This window comes from Lathyrus oleraceus, chromosome 7 (genome assembly GCF_024323335.1).
Source record: "Lathyrus oleraceus cultivar Zhongwan6 chromosome 7, CAAS_Psat_ZW6_1.0, whole genome shotgun sequence".
NCBI lineage: Eukaryota > Viridiplantae > Streptophyta > Magnoliopsida > Fabales > Fabaceae > Lathyrus > Lathyrus oleraceus.
The window spans coordinates 84426024-84437580 of NC_066585.1; the positions used below are offsets into that span (position 1 = coordinate 84426024).

At 36.4% G+C, this 11557-nt stretch overlaps 1 protein-coding gene across 1 annotated transcript; it reads right to left on the bottom strand.

The window, feature by feature from the left end:
* Positions 1 to 4: 4 nt before the first annotated feature.
* LOC127106474 (auxilin-related protein 2) lies at positions 5 to 8850 on the bottom strand. Its single transcript, XM_051043762.1, has 8 exons — positions 7896 to 8850; positions 4951 to 6499; positions 4496 to 4619; positions 3817 to 3914; positions 3659 to 3724; positions 3318 to 3407; positions 1631 to 1807; positions 5 to 530 (listed from the first exon to the last, which is right to left on the bottom strand). The coding sequence occupies exons 1-8, from the start codon at positions 8483 to 8485 to the stop codon at positions 492 to 494; spliced, it is 2733 nt and encodes a 910-aa protein (XP_050899719.1). The 5' UTR covers positions 8486 to 8850; the 3' UTR covers positions 5 to 491.
* Between the last annotated feature and the right edge of the window lie 2707 nt (positions 8851 to 11557).

An 11557-nucleotide genomic window follows, 5' to 3' on the forward strand; every position in this document is an offset into this window, starting at 1 on the left:
AAACTTGAGAAGAAATATTCATGTATAATTCTCAGTTTTTGATGTAAATCCACAAGATGGTATATATTCAAGACATCGTGCTATATATCACGAGTACAAAAGATGGGCATCCCAGTACCACGTCGTGGTGGACCCTCTCTTGAACCAAAATTAAGAGAATAAAAAGAAAAGAGATCGCTTGTCGGCTTGTGAGCCCTCTCACATCACTAGACAAGGATAATGAATAATAAAATTGATAGCACAAAAAGATATTTTACATCAACAAAACATGCTACATTCATAAAACATATGTAGAAACACAACAACCCCCGGGAAGATCATCAATGACAACCAAGAAAGCCAGACAGGGAAGGCAATATGTTACCAACAACGCATCATACTTCAATCAAAACAATTATGCAATTGGGGAGGCAGCAGAAATAGGGTTGTGGTCTCCTCTGAACAGAACTGTCCAACGAATTACCTTGAACTATATATAAATTCATCGACAATTAGAAGAGCTCCTCAGAATTAAATTTGTTCCACGCTTCCTGTTATGAATTATCAAGCTTTCAGTATTGGCAATATATTATATTATATTATACTAGAGTTTCAACAAAAATTCACCTGTGAAGTTAACATTAAATATTTTAGCTGGTTGGTTTAGTCATTTAGTGCATAAACTGATTAGTGTGATTAACACAAATTTTCCAAAATCTATCAACCTTTGGTTTGTTAATACAAGACAACCCTAAAATTGACATTGTAAGTTGTTGGTTGACTGACAGAAAGCTCGCTGATTCAGCTGTACTTCATTTATTAAAAATTAAACATATATTGTTGTCCATTAGTGTAATAGAATGTCTTATCACAACTCCAAAGCAAAAGAAGAAAATGAATGTGAAATGTGAGAAAGTCTTGTGCAATTCAATATTTCTGAGAAAACAATTTTATATAATGCTTCAAGATACAAGAACTACAATCTTATTTTTCAACCAGCATTACTCAATTAAACTATGTCACATGAAAATTAAGTCCAGATGCTCATCTTAGAATATGTTTGGTTTTGGTTTAATTTTCTTGAGACCTCATTTTCTCTTTTCATGTCTTCAAAGTTTAGTATAAAAAACAGTGAAAACAAATTGTCATTGTTTCCTAAGCAAAGTTTTGAGAAAAAGGAAATAAAGTGCAAACAAGGCTGCATTTTTGTAATTTTTGTGATTAAAAATGAAAAGAGAAAATGTTTTCTAAAACCAAACAAGTGGGGAGATTCTAAGCTGAAAGAAAAAGATGGATGGAGATAAGGAAACATGTGAACCCTAACAAACAGAGTGTAAACGCCCCAAAGTTTAAAAATCAAAGTGAAACCAAGCAACAAATAAACTGATAATCTGCGAAGGCAGCAGCACATCATAGTAAACCCCACCCAGCAACTACTAATCTGGAATAAAAGTTAAAACTGTACAGTATACAAAATAGTTAATGAAAATCCTGCCTATGTAGAGAATTTACCATGAAATACTATATAGAAAGAAACCACATAGAATAATAATGGTAGCATAATCTAGATTCAGAAACCCATTGATTCCCACTGAATACCATGAGAAATTTATAAATTTCTTAATTAAGCAGATAAGATGGACAGGAATACCTTGAGTAGGTCAAACACCTTCTCTGCAATATATTTCTGCTGAAGAGTGGCACCTTTCTGCTGCACTTTATCAGGATGAATACACAAAGTAGCTTTCCTATAAGCCTTTTTAACAGCAGCGGCTGTAATCAAGTCAGTTAAACCAACCGGCTGCCAACCACATTCAGGCCACAGCACCTGATCATCATTAAGGAAACAAATTAATATAATCGACACATTCTCCAGTCAAAAAATAGTTCACACAAATTCTGTAACAATAACAGTAACACCTATATTACACAAAACTAAGGCACTGATTTGGCTCATTCAAACACCAATGCATGAAACTTTTAGAGTGCATAAAGAAGACTATCTGCGTGGTCCATGAAGATTACTGTCCACCACTGGACCGCTGGTAGCATGGATGTTGAGAATTTATGTTAATTGTGCCTTAGGTCCTTTTGTTTCCCCTAAAACCTTCATCCTAGGGTTTGAACCCCTGAACAGAGAGTGCGTCAAAAGGGAAATCTCCAGTGGTGGAGCATGAGGAACCAATTGAAGAATGCAAATAGCTGCAAAAAGGGAACCTTGACCGGGGGCAGCTGGATCTCCTCAGGCTCCTCCATCCTGTCTTCAATATCCATCAACTGCAACTTGAAGGTCCCAACATGGGTTCCAGGTACAACAACAGACATGTGGGCCACTCTGACACCTCCAAAACCAACGTGAGTATGAGCATACCAGCTAGGAGCCACCAAAACAATCCCCTCGATACTACGTCTTCATTCCCTTTCAACAATGAAAAGTGAAAACTCTCCAGATGAAAATTCTCAATTCGGCAATCCAAACAAGACATGGAAATCTTTCCAGCAATTACTAATTATTCTTTTACTTTTTTCTCTTCCAGCTGGCAAATGACAAGAAAGTCCAGGATGATGGCACTTTCATTATCGCTTTTCTATCCTCTCACAGGTTCGGCATGGTGAGGGAAAAGGAGATATAATAGATTCACCCTTCACACACCAATTCAATTTAGGGAGTGCACCTCCTTGTCTACTTGCAATATTTAACTCTTAAATACCATACCAAGCAAATGTAAGTATATTATATAAGGACCGAACAGAATTTCCTATGTTGAGAAACCTATTATGGCATATTAAACTTGGTTTGCCCGTCAGTGGACCATATGTTTTGTGGCCCACAGTAGAATCCACGGTATTAAAATTGTGGAAACAAGTTGCTTTGACTCTCACCTTCCCCTGGTGACTAATTGAATTATAAGAATATCATTACACTCTTTTCAAAATCAAACTTATATCATGAGGATGTGGTCTTCTGCTAACTAGCATCTGATCAGAAACTGCAGTAATGGATTGATATCTTTGGTAGGAAATAAAAATATTGGTTGCACTTACTGAACAGAGCAATTCAAAGTTCCAAATCTATACAACCAGTAGAGCAGTTTTAAAGTGAGCACAGCCACTCATTTCTAGCCCTAAAGGGTGAATTGATGGCCAGACAAGACACTTGAGAAAATATGTTCAATAATACAAGAACACTAAGGCATACGCTAAAATTTGGACCCAAGAATTGAAAATGGAAACAAAAAAAAGAGATGATTCATGACTACATACTGCCATGCATGCACAATACGGATCTGGAATAGAAAACATTCAAATATTATTCAGTTCTCTTACTAAATACATACATATTGTAAGGTAGAGAGCAAAGCTCGTAAGTTCCCATCTTTTCCTGCAGACCACCGCTTAATTTCAAAATCCAGTGTTTCACCAAGCCTCTGAAATCGATGCACAGATAAAATTAGATAACAAGAACTAAACCATATTACAATAAAAACTGAATTTTTATTGGAAGCTTCCCCAAAACAGTTTTTGGCTGGAACAAGGATGAAGGGATAGGTACTGTTTCCCCAAAAGAGTTTTTGGCTAGAACAAGGATGAAGGGATAGGTACTGTAAATTCAGTTATTGCGTGTATACAGACAGAAACCCCTCACCCATAAATAAATATAAACAAAAACATTACTTACACTTCGCTCAGCTTGCTCTCTCTGACTTTGCAAGTCCCGCTCATTCTTCTCAGCCAATGCTTTCGCCTGGTACAAAATATCATGGTCATAACATAAAAAGTTGGTTCAAAAAAGTGTATTTTCCCCCTGTTCTTTGTATCAACTATCAAGAAACATACCACACGCTCCTGAGACCTCTGGTGGCGTTCCAACCTAGCTTTTCTCCTTTCTTCACTTTCCCCTTCAACTTCTTGAAACTCTCCAGATGACGGAGCAGCTTAAACCATAAAAGAGAGGGAAAAACGAGCCAGGTTAGTGATGGAACTGTAGCACTATGTAGCATTTAATTAAAATAGCCACTGAATTCCGAGAAAGGATGCCTCTGTTACAGTATAGCTATATAAACTTTATGAAGACAGGAATAGGAAATGGGATCCAACTTCCAAGCTTCTGAAAAATAAGAAAAATGGCGATGGACAGAAAAGAAAAAACCCCTGTACTGAGAAGAACCCACTCCTACTCTCAGATTTTCCTCCCAAGATTTGCTAACCTTCTCATGCCTTCCACAGTTACCCATTCCCCCAATATACTATCCATTCAAATATTGCTCCCCACCCCCCACCTTAATAATGGTCCCATTATTAAGAGTAGGTCTAGCAGTAGGCAACAACAAAAAACACAGATGTTAGATATGGATATATTTGTTGTCTGTATACTTTCCTTCACTCTTTCTGCAATACTAACATTCAGCTCTCTGCTCTCTGGATTTTTCTTCTCCTTCTCTAATTTAGCATTGAGTCTTAACAAAAACAAACCACTATGGCATCAATAAGTAACACATTGAAAATGCAAACCTACCTCCAAAGATTGATGTTAGATCATCCACAATATTAGTAGATGATGATGCTTTCTTCATATTTGAAGATACACTTGTGGATTTCCTTGTTGCATCCGACTGAAATTGGGTTTCAAATACCGACTCCTGAAAACACAGCTTCAGAAACTTAACAACCAAATTTTAAGAATCATAAGAGCAAATGTGGATGTCAACCTTCCTTTAGTTTTAGTTTAGTTTAAATAAAATAAATAGTTTTAAATTTTAAAATGACTACATAATACTTGCCATTTTATCAAAACAAGTTTTGCTAGAAAAGGTACCGTATAACCACTCTCTAACTATAATTTCTAGCTTTTCAAGCTTATTGTTGAAAAATGGTAAGACACCAAATGCCAAAGCCAAGTTTGGTTATTATATTTGAATATAGAACTACACATCTAAAGAAGAAAAAGAAAAGGAAAATAGAGATCCTCACAGTAGAATTAGTTCTAGGAGGCCTTGGAGCACTGTTGGGTCTTGCACCCATGCCAAAGAAGGATTCAAGATCATTTTCATTCTTCTGTTGGTTCATCCTTGCAGCAGCTGCAGTCCTCTCTCTGGCCTCAGCAGCAGCCCTTTCTGCAGCACGTTCAGCTTTAACTCGTGCTTCAGCTTCAGCCCTTGCAGCTGTAGCTCTTTCCCGTGCTTCCCTCTCCTTTGCCTCAGCAGCAGCCTTTTCAGCTCTTACCTTGGCTTCAGCAGCAGCCCTTTCACGGGCTTCAGCGTGTGCCCTTTGCACTGCAGCTCTTTCAGCACGCTCTCGAGCTTCAGCATTAGCTTTCCCAACAGCAGCCCTCTCAGCTCTCTGGCGTGCTTCAGCAGCCGCTCTTTCACGGGCTTCTCTTGTAGCTCTTTCGACAGCCTGTCTAGCCTTATCTCTCTCCTCCCTTTCTTTCATTAATCTTCTTTGCTCCTTTTCTTCTCTCTCCTTTTGCTGTCGCTCACGTTCTAACCTTTCTTGTTTTTCTCTCTCCTCTAGTATAGCTTTGTCATCTTTTTCCGATTGCACAGCTTCTTTGCTTTTAGCAGCCTTTGTATATTCTCTCTCCCTGACTTCCTTTGCGTGCCTAAATTTAGCCTCAGCCTTATCCATTGCTTCCTTCATGGCTGCAGCAGCCGTGTTCCTTTCCCACTCATCGTCAGGAAGACCATTTCCTCTCTCAGCATCATTACTATGACTACTGCCCATGGCAAAATCATCAAGTTCATCAAACTGAGATGTTGGGGATACGGCTGCTCCAGCTGGAGCAGACTTAGGAGCATGGGAGAATCGAGTGGAACCCGGGAAAGAAGAAAATTCATTAGCCTTCTTTCGAGTATTGGTAGAAGCCGGTGACCCTGTTCCTGACTTGGGAATATGCACTGGTCGTGGAGGAGGTGGTCTTGAAGGTGGTGGAGCAGCGGTTGGTTGCGTAAAAAGAGGAATCTCTGACACAGTCAGCCATACATCCTCATAAGATTCCAAGTTTTCTTCATACTTCGGAGACATGTTATTTGGAGGGGAAGTAGACCTTTGGCCAACTGGTTTATTAGAATCAGATGAAAATGTAGGCATGTAAAATGGGGGCTGCAGAAAATCCGGATCACTTTCAACGGGAGTGTCTTTTGGTGAGTGCCTATCGGGACTCGTCTCAGACAACTTATCAACTGGCTCTTTATCTCTAGTCCAACTTGTGTTTGTGTTCAACCCTTGAGAACTGTTGGTCTTACTGCTATTTTTCTCGGATGAGAATGCTGGAACAGATCTTCCGAGCCCGTCAAAAGGGTCGGTATCTTCATATACTCGGCCATTTGAAGTTGATGAACTACTATTTTTTGTGCTTCTAGAACTACTAAATTTACTAATTTCTTCCAAAGGGTCGGTAAAGTTGCCAGTGGAGGGTGAAGTTGATTCAAATACTTTGAAAGGGTCTTCTGTTGCAGTGGATGTCGTTTTAGATACACTGACAGTTGGTTCTGAGGACAAACCAATATCAGGAGCATGCCTGTTATTAACAATATGTAAAAATGATTATGACACATCAAACAATGACAAAATAAACAATACTTGTGAATCGCTCATCAAAGATAACATGGGAAGTATCAAGTTATTTATTTGATTCATCTACGTGTGAGTGAGTGTGTACTATAAATATATGGTAATTAAATTTTAAAATTAAAAAGGTGTATACAGCTAAGAACAAAGATTTCTAACTTCTTTATCCTGTTTCTATTCTATTTCATGGAAAACAAATATGTTTTAGACAGAGAACAAGTTAAAAATGATGGCGGGAAAATAGTGTTGTTTAATAATGTGGGGTTGGGCTTGGATTCCTCCTCTCTGTATTCACGTTCTCCTGTTTCCTGACTACCCAAATGAAATACTGAGGCATCCTCAAATGTAAGAGTTTCAATCTCTAGCTCCTAATGGATGAAGCATCCATAACCACAAGACAAAAAACAAATTTAATTCTTCATGGTAGTCCTTATATACATCCGGAACCAAACCAAATGAAGATTCACATTATAGAAAGAGAAACACACAACAAATGAAAATGATTACCAAACATAAGTATAAAAAGGTACTTCTGACAGGAATACAATCACCTCGAGCTAGAAAAAATGCTAAACTTAATTTTCAGAGTGTGACAAACTCTCAAATAAATAAAGCCTCACGATTTGATTGCATTTCTTACTCTTTTAAAGCACAAAGTGCACTAAAGGACATACAAATGACAGTGGATGAGAGAATAATTAGGAAACAATAAAACATAGCAGGAGGCGGTCCGTTCTGAAAGAATTTGGTTAGGGGGTGAATCCAAGTCTATTCAATACCTGAATTGCCATACAGATTTTCAATCAATAAAAATTATTTTTCTCTATATTCATAGTAACTAGTACCTACTCCTTGAACTTTGTTCAATAGTAAACACGACAAAAAATATAACCAAAGTTACTAAACCTTATCTTTCAACTGTGCTATGGCCACTTAAAAATCTAAGGCGTAGATAGTCTCATACCGATCTGACATGAACGATAACTTATAACTTATGATTGCAATTACAAAACGCAAGAACATTCAAATGTGTTTCAAAGACTCAATCAATGCATGATCTATAGACATATTCCAAACCAACAAAACACTGCCACCTCCAAGTCAGTCCTATAGAAATATCCCATAATAACTCCATTAAACAAAAAAGTAAGATCAATTTTCGACAAGCAAAATTGACAACGGTATATTGGGGGAAAAAAGAACTTTAGAAACATGCATATACTTTCTAGCACAATAATAAGCATAACCACGAACACTGCTGCGACTAGTGAGTAATGGCATTATATCAAAAGAATCTCAGTTACCAAAACAACAAAATAGAGTGTTGAAAGATACTACAAATTTACCGGTCACTAGACGATGGTCTACTTCTTCCAAATCCAGGTAGTAAATCATCAAAATCAGAACCACCTTTATCCTCTTTCTCCGAACGCTTCCTACCGGAACCCTTGGATTCCTTACCAAATCCACCGAGAAGATCATCAAATGCGCCACTTTCCGTTTTCGGAGACGCAAAAACGTTATCAAAATTAACCTTCGCCGTGTTCTTCAACCCAGGCACACCGTCAAAAACATCGTCATCGTATACCGGTTTGTCATAAACCGGCGGCGGAGAAGAATTCCCCGACTTAGATGCGAAATCACCGCCGGATCCCGTAAACATGGAGTCCAAATCGAACGGCGCATCGGCTCCACGAGGCTTGGATCCGGTTGAGGTGAACAGATCGTCGAAACTACCACCGTCGCGTGTATGACGGGCGGTTGAGGATCCGAATCTGGAATCAGGTGCACGAGTGGATCGCGATCCGAAATCGAAGTCGAGAGAAGTTGAATTAGGATTGTTGGAAGATCCTTTAGGTGGTGGAGCCATTGGAGCGGATTTACCTTGCGGTTTGAGACCGAAATCGGAAGCCAAAAGGCCATCGAAATCGTTCATGGTAAGGGATTTTGCGATGAAATCGGAGAATTGAAATGAAAATGGAGAAGGTGGAGGAGAAGGGATCAGGTGTGTGAGAGTAGAGAGAGCATGCGGTGAGGGTGAGGTGATGATAGAAGGAAACGGAATCTGTTCAGGTTAGGCCTTCGATTCCTCTCCTTCCTTTCTTTTTGTCTTCTTGGAGAATTTGATAACACGGATATATTATCAATCAAACTTGTTCAAATTCTTTCTCTTTTTATTTTATTTTTAATTAATTAATGGGTGAACAAAACACTTGTTCAAATTCTTCTATTTCTCAATATTCAATCATAGGAAGATATTCATACAACATCATTATTAGATGTTTAATAAGCCAACTAGCCAAGGCGCAAACAAATTACCCTTTCTTTCCTTTGGCTTTCTCCTTCCTCTTTCCCTTTTGCTTTTTCTTCTAGTAGTAGATTTATTTGTAGTTTTTTTTTACTAGAGATTGATTTTTTTTTTGTTAATTATATATACTTTTTAAGTTGTTAATAATATGAGACACTATTAAATATAGTTAGATTATTAACATTTTCTTTCCATCACTTTAATTGGTAATAGTTGAATTTCACATTCTTTTAAAGTTAAACATTTTTTCCCTTATCTATATTTTTAGAGTCCATTTTCTCCTCTTAGTTTTTAAAAAGTTCAAATCAATCCCTTGTTTTTTTTTTAAATAGTGTAATATGTGTCATTTTCAATTATTTTTCACTAACGTGTCTATTTTTTTTTCATGTGTGGCATCACAATTCCCATAACAAAATCGTCTCGAGAGGGTTGAATCAGATTTATCCTAACCTATTAACTAATCAGTTCAAATTTTAATAAATTATATTTGTCGTTCAATCCGCAATTTCATAGTCAAAAATCAATTAGAATCAACCTATTTATTTATTTATAGATTGGAGTGGAGGTTGTCTATTTTTTTTTCATGTGTGGCATCACAATTCCCATAACAAAATCGCCTCGAGATCATGATTTTGTTGAAACTTCAAACTAATAGTATAATAAATTAAAAATAAGTAAAATCCTAAAAAATCAATTGTCTTAGATCTAAGAGGATCAACAAATCAACACAATTTTCATTGAAACTGCAAATATCAATGATATTAAAAGCTCGCACCGAAGCTTCCTAGCAGTAATGGAACAAAATCACATCATTACACATATGGTTAATTTGTTATACTTGAAATTTCAATTACAATCCAACAAAAAAAAAATTGAACAATCAAAGTGAAATTTCAAGCCACATTATTATATTTGTAACCTCACCACCACCAACAACAATCAAATTTAACTAAAACTTTTCATATACCGTAAGACTCAATGGTTTTTTTTTAGCTTTAGTTGAAGAGAGAACCATCCTTAAAAATACATTATTTTCATAACCTCAACAAATCAACGAATCAAATTGTTCAATATTTAAGGTTTTGTAACAATAACCTCATTATTATTATTCTTGTGAAATCCAAAATTCTAACCAGAAACCTCATTATTCATTTTCTTCTAAAATCCAAAACAAACTCAAACTTCAACAATCCGTTCGTAATAAATATTTTATTTTGCATTTTGAATTTTGTACCAGATCTAACCATCAACAACATCGTCAACCTCTTTCGGTATTGATTTGCCAACGATGGAGAAGAACCATCAACAACTTCTTGTGACAAATATTGTGATATCTTCTTTGAATCCATGGAGAATTTTATTTTTTTCTTCACCAAACACTTTTTGGAAAGGAGCATCATGATGAATGAAGGGTTTTGATTCACTTGTTCTTGGAGAGGGTCAAATTCTTTCTCACATCAAACAAGTTATGAAATGTGAACAAGGAGATAAAGGACCAGTCTTGGTCTACATCAGTGTCAAGTGTACATGATGTGGCAACTACAATTGACTTTGACTAACAACGCTAATAGAAAGGACAAACGTGACACTGTTTAAAGAAATAGAGGATTGAATTTGTCTTTTTAAAAGTTAAGTGATCAAAAAGACAAAAATGATACATTTTGATCACTTGACCTTCTTTTAATTCTGGATTCGAAAGGACAAACTTAGTTTAAAAATGGTATTTAACCTTCTTTTAATGTGTAAATTTAACATGCTCCTACGTATCTCCAAGTGCTATGGAGAACTCAAGGCTACGTAGTTCTTAGTAATAAATAACTAATGGGTTGATTGCTTTTAATGAGTGATCCTTTAGACATATCGAGTGGTTATATCTTTGTTTGTCACTCGCTCTTGGAGGCGAAAACCTTTGTTTGTTTCATGTTGATATGGATAAAGCATACTCATTTCCAAAAATATTTTCGAAGTTGCACAAGGATAGAAAACAAGTTTGATTGGTTGAATTCCTTTTATCATGAAGATTTGATCTTTACGAAAGGTGAGTAAACATTTGAGTAGAGGTGTGTACCAAGCGTGCGTTTACTAGGGATTCACATAGAAGTGCTTCCATTGTCCCTTTATTCCAAATTTAGTTAATATATTTTTGATTTAAAAGACTAATAGTCGTTTGGAATTTGGTGTGCTTTAAACGCTCGACTATCAAGGGGTCTAAAGAGGTTTGCATCTCTTGGTCCTTTGTCTTTCAATTTTTATTACGAAAAAGGTTTTGCATCAATGACTTGACGTTGGATCAAGCGTTGCAAGTTGATTATAAAAAGAGTTTGAATTAATTGAAAGAGATACTCGATGTTGCATTCAATTTGAATTTGATTTGGGAAAAAGGCTTGACATTGAATCGAGCGTTATTTTTGTTATTTTCTGAAAGTGGTTGGTTTTAATCTTGAGTTAGCAAAATTATTAAGATAACAAAACAAACTAAAGGAAAATGGTAAAGTTATTAAACGTTTCGAGATTGTGGGTACAATTTATCGAATGTGGATATAATAAAGTTATTAACAATATAAGCCAAACAAACAAACTGTAAACAAACAAGAAACTCAATATACAAATACACTAGAGAAAGACAAGAGATCAGAAATAAATCAGAGTTTAGAATAATGAATTTAACTTTATGTTAATCTAACTTAAAATGGATTCATG

Excerpts from the sequence above, each read along its gene's own strand:
- LOC127106474 (XM_051043762.1), bottom strand. The coding sequence starts at position 8,485 with ATGAACGATTTCGATGGCCTTTTGGCTTCCGATTTCGGTCTCAAACCG. Across the intron at positions 3,408-3,658 it reads GAGAGCAAGCTGAGCGAAGT|AGGCTTGGTGAAACACTGGA; the intron begins GTAAGTAATGTT and ends CATCGATTTCAG. Across the intron at positions 531-1,630 it reads AGGTGTTTGACCTACTCAAG|GAAGCGTGGAACAAATTTAA; the intron begins GTATTCCTGTCC and ends AATTCATAACAG.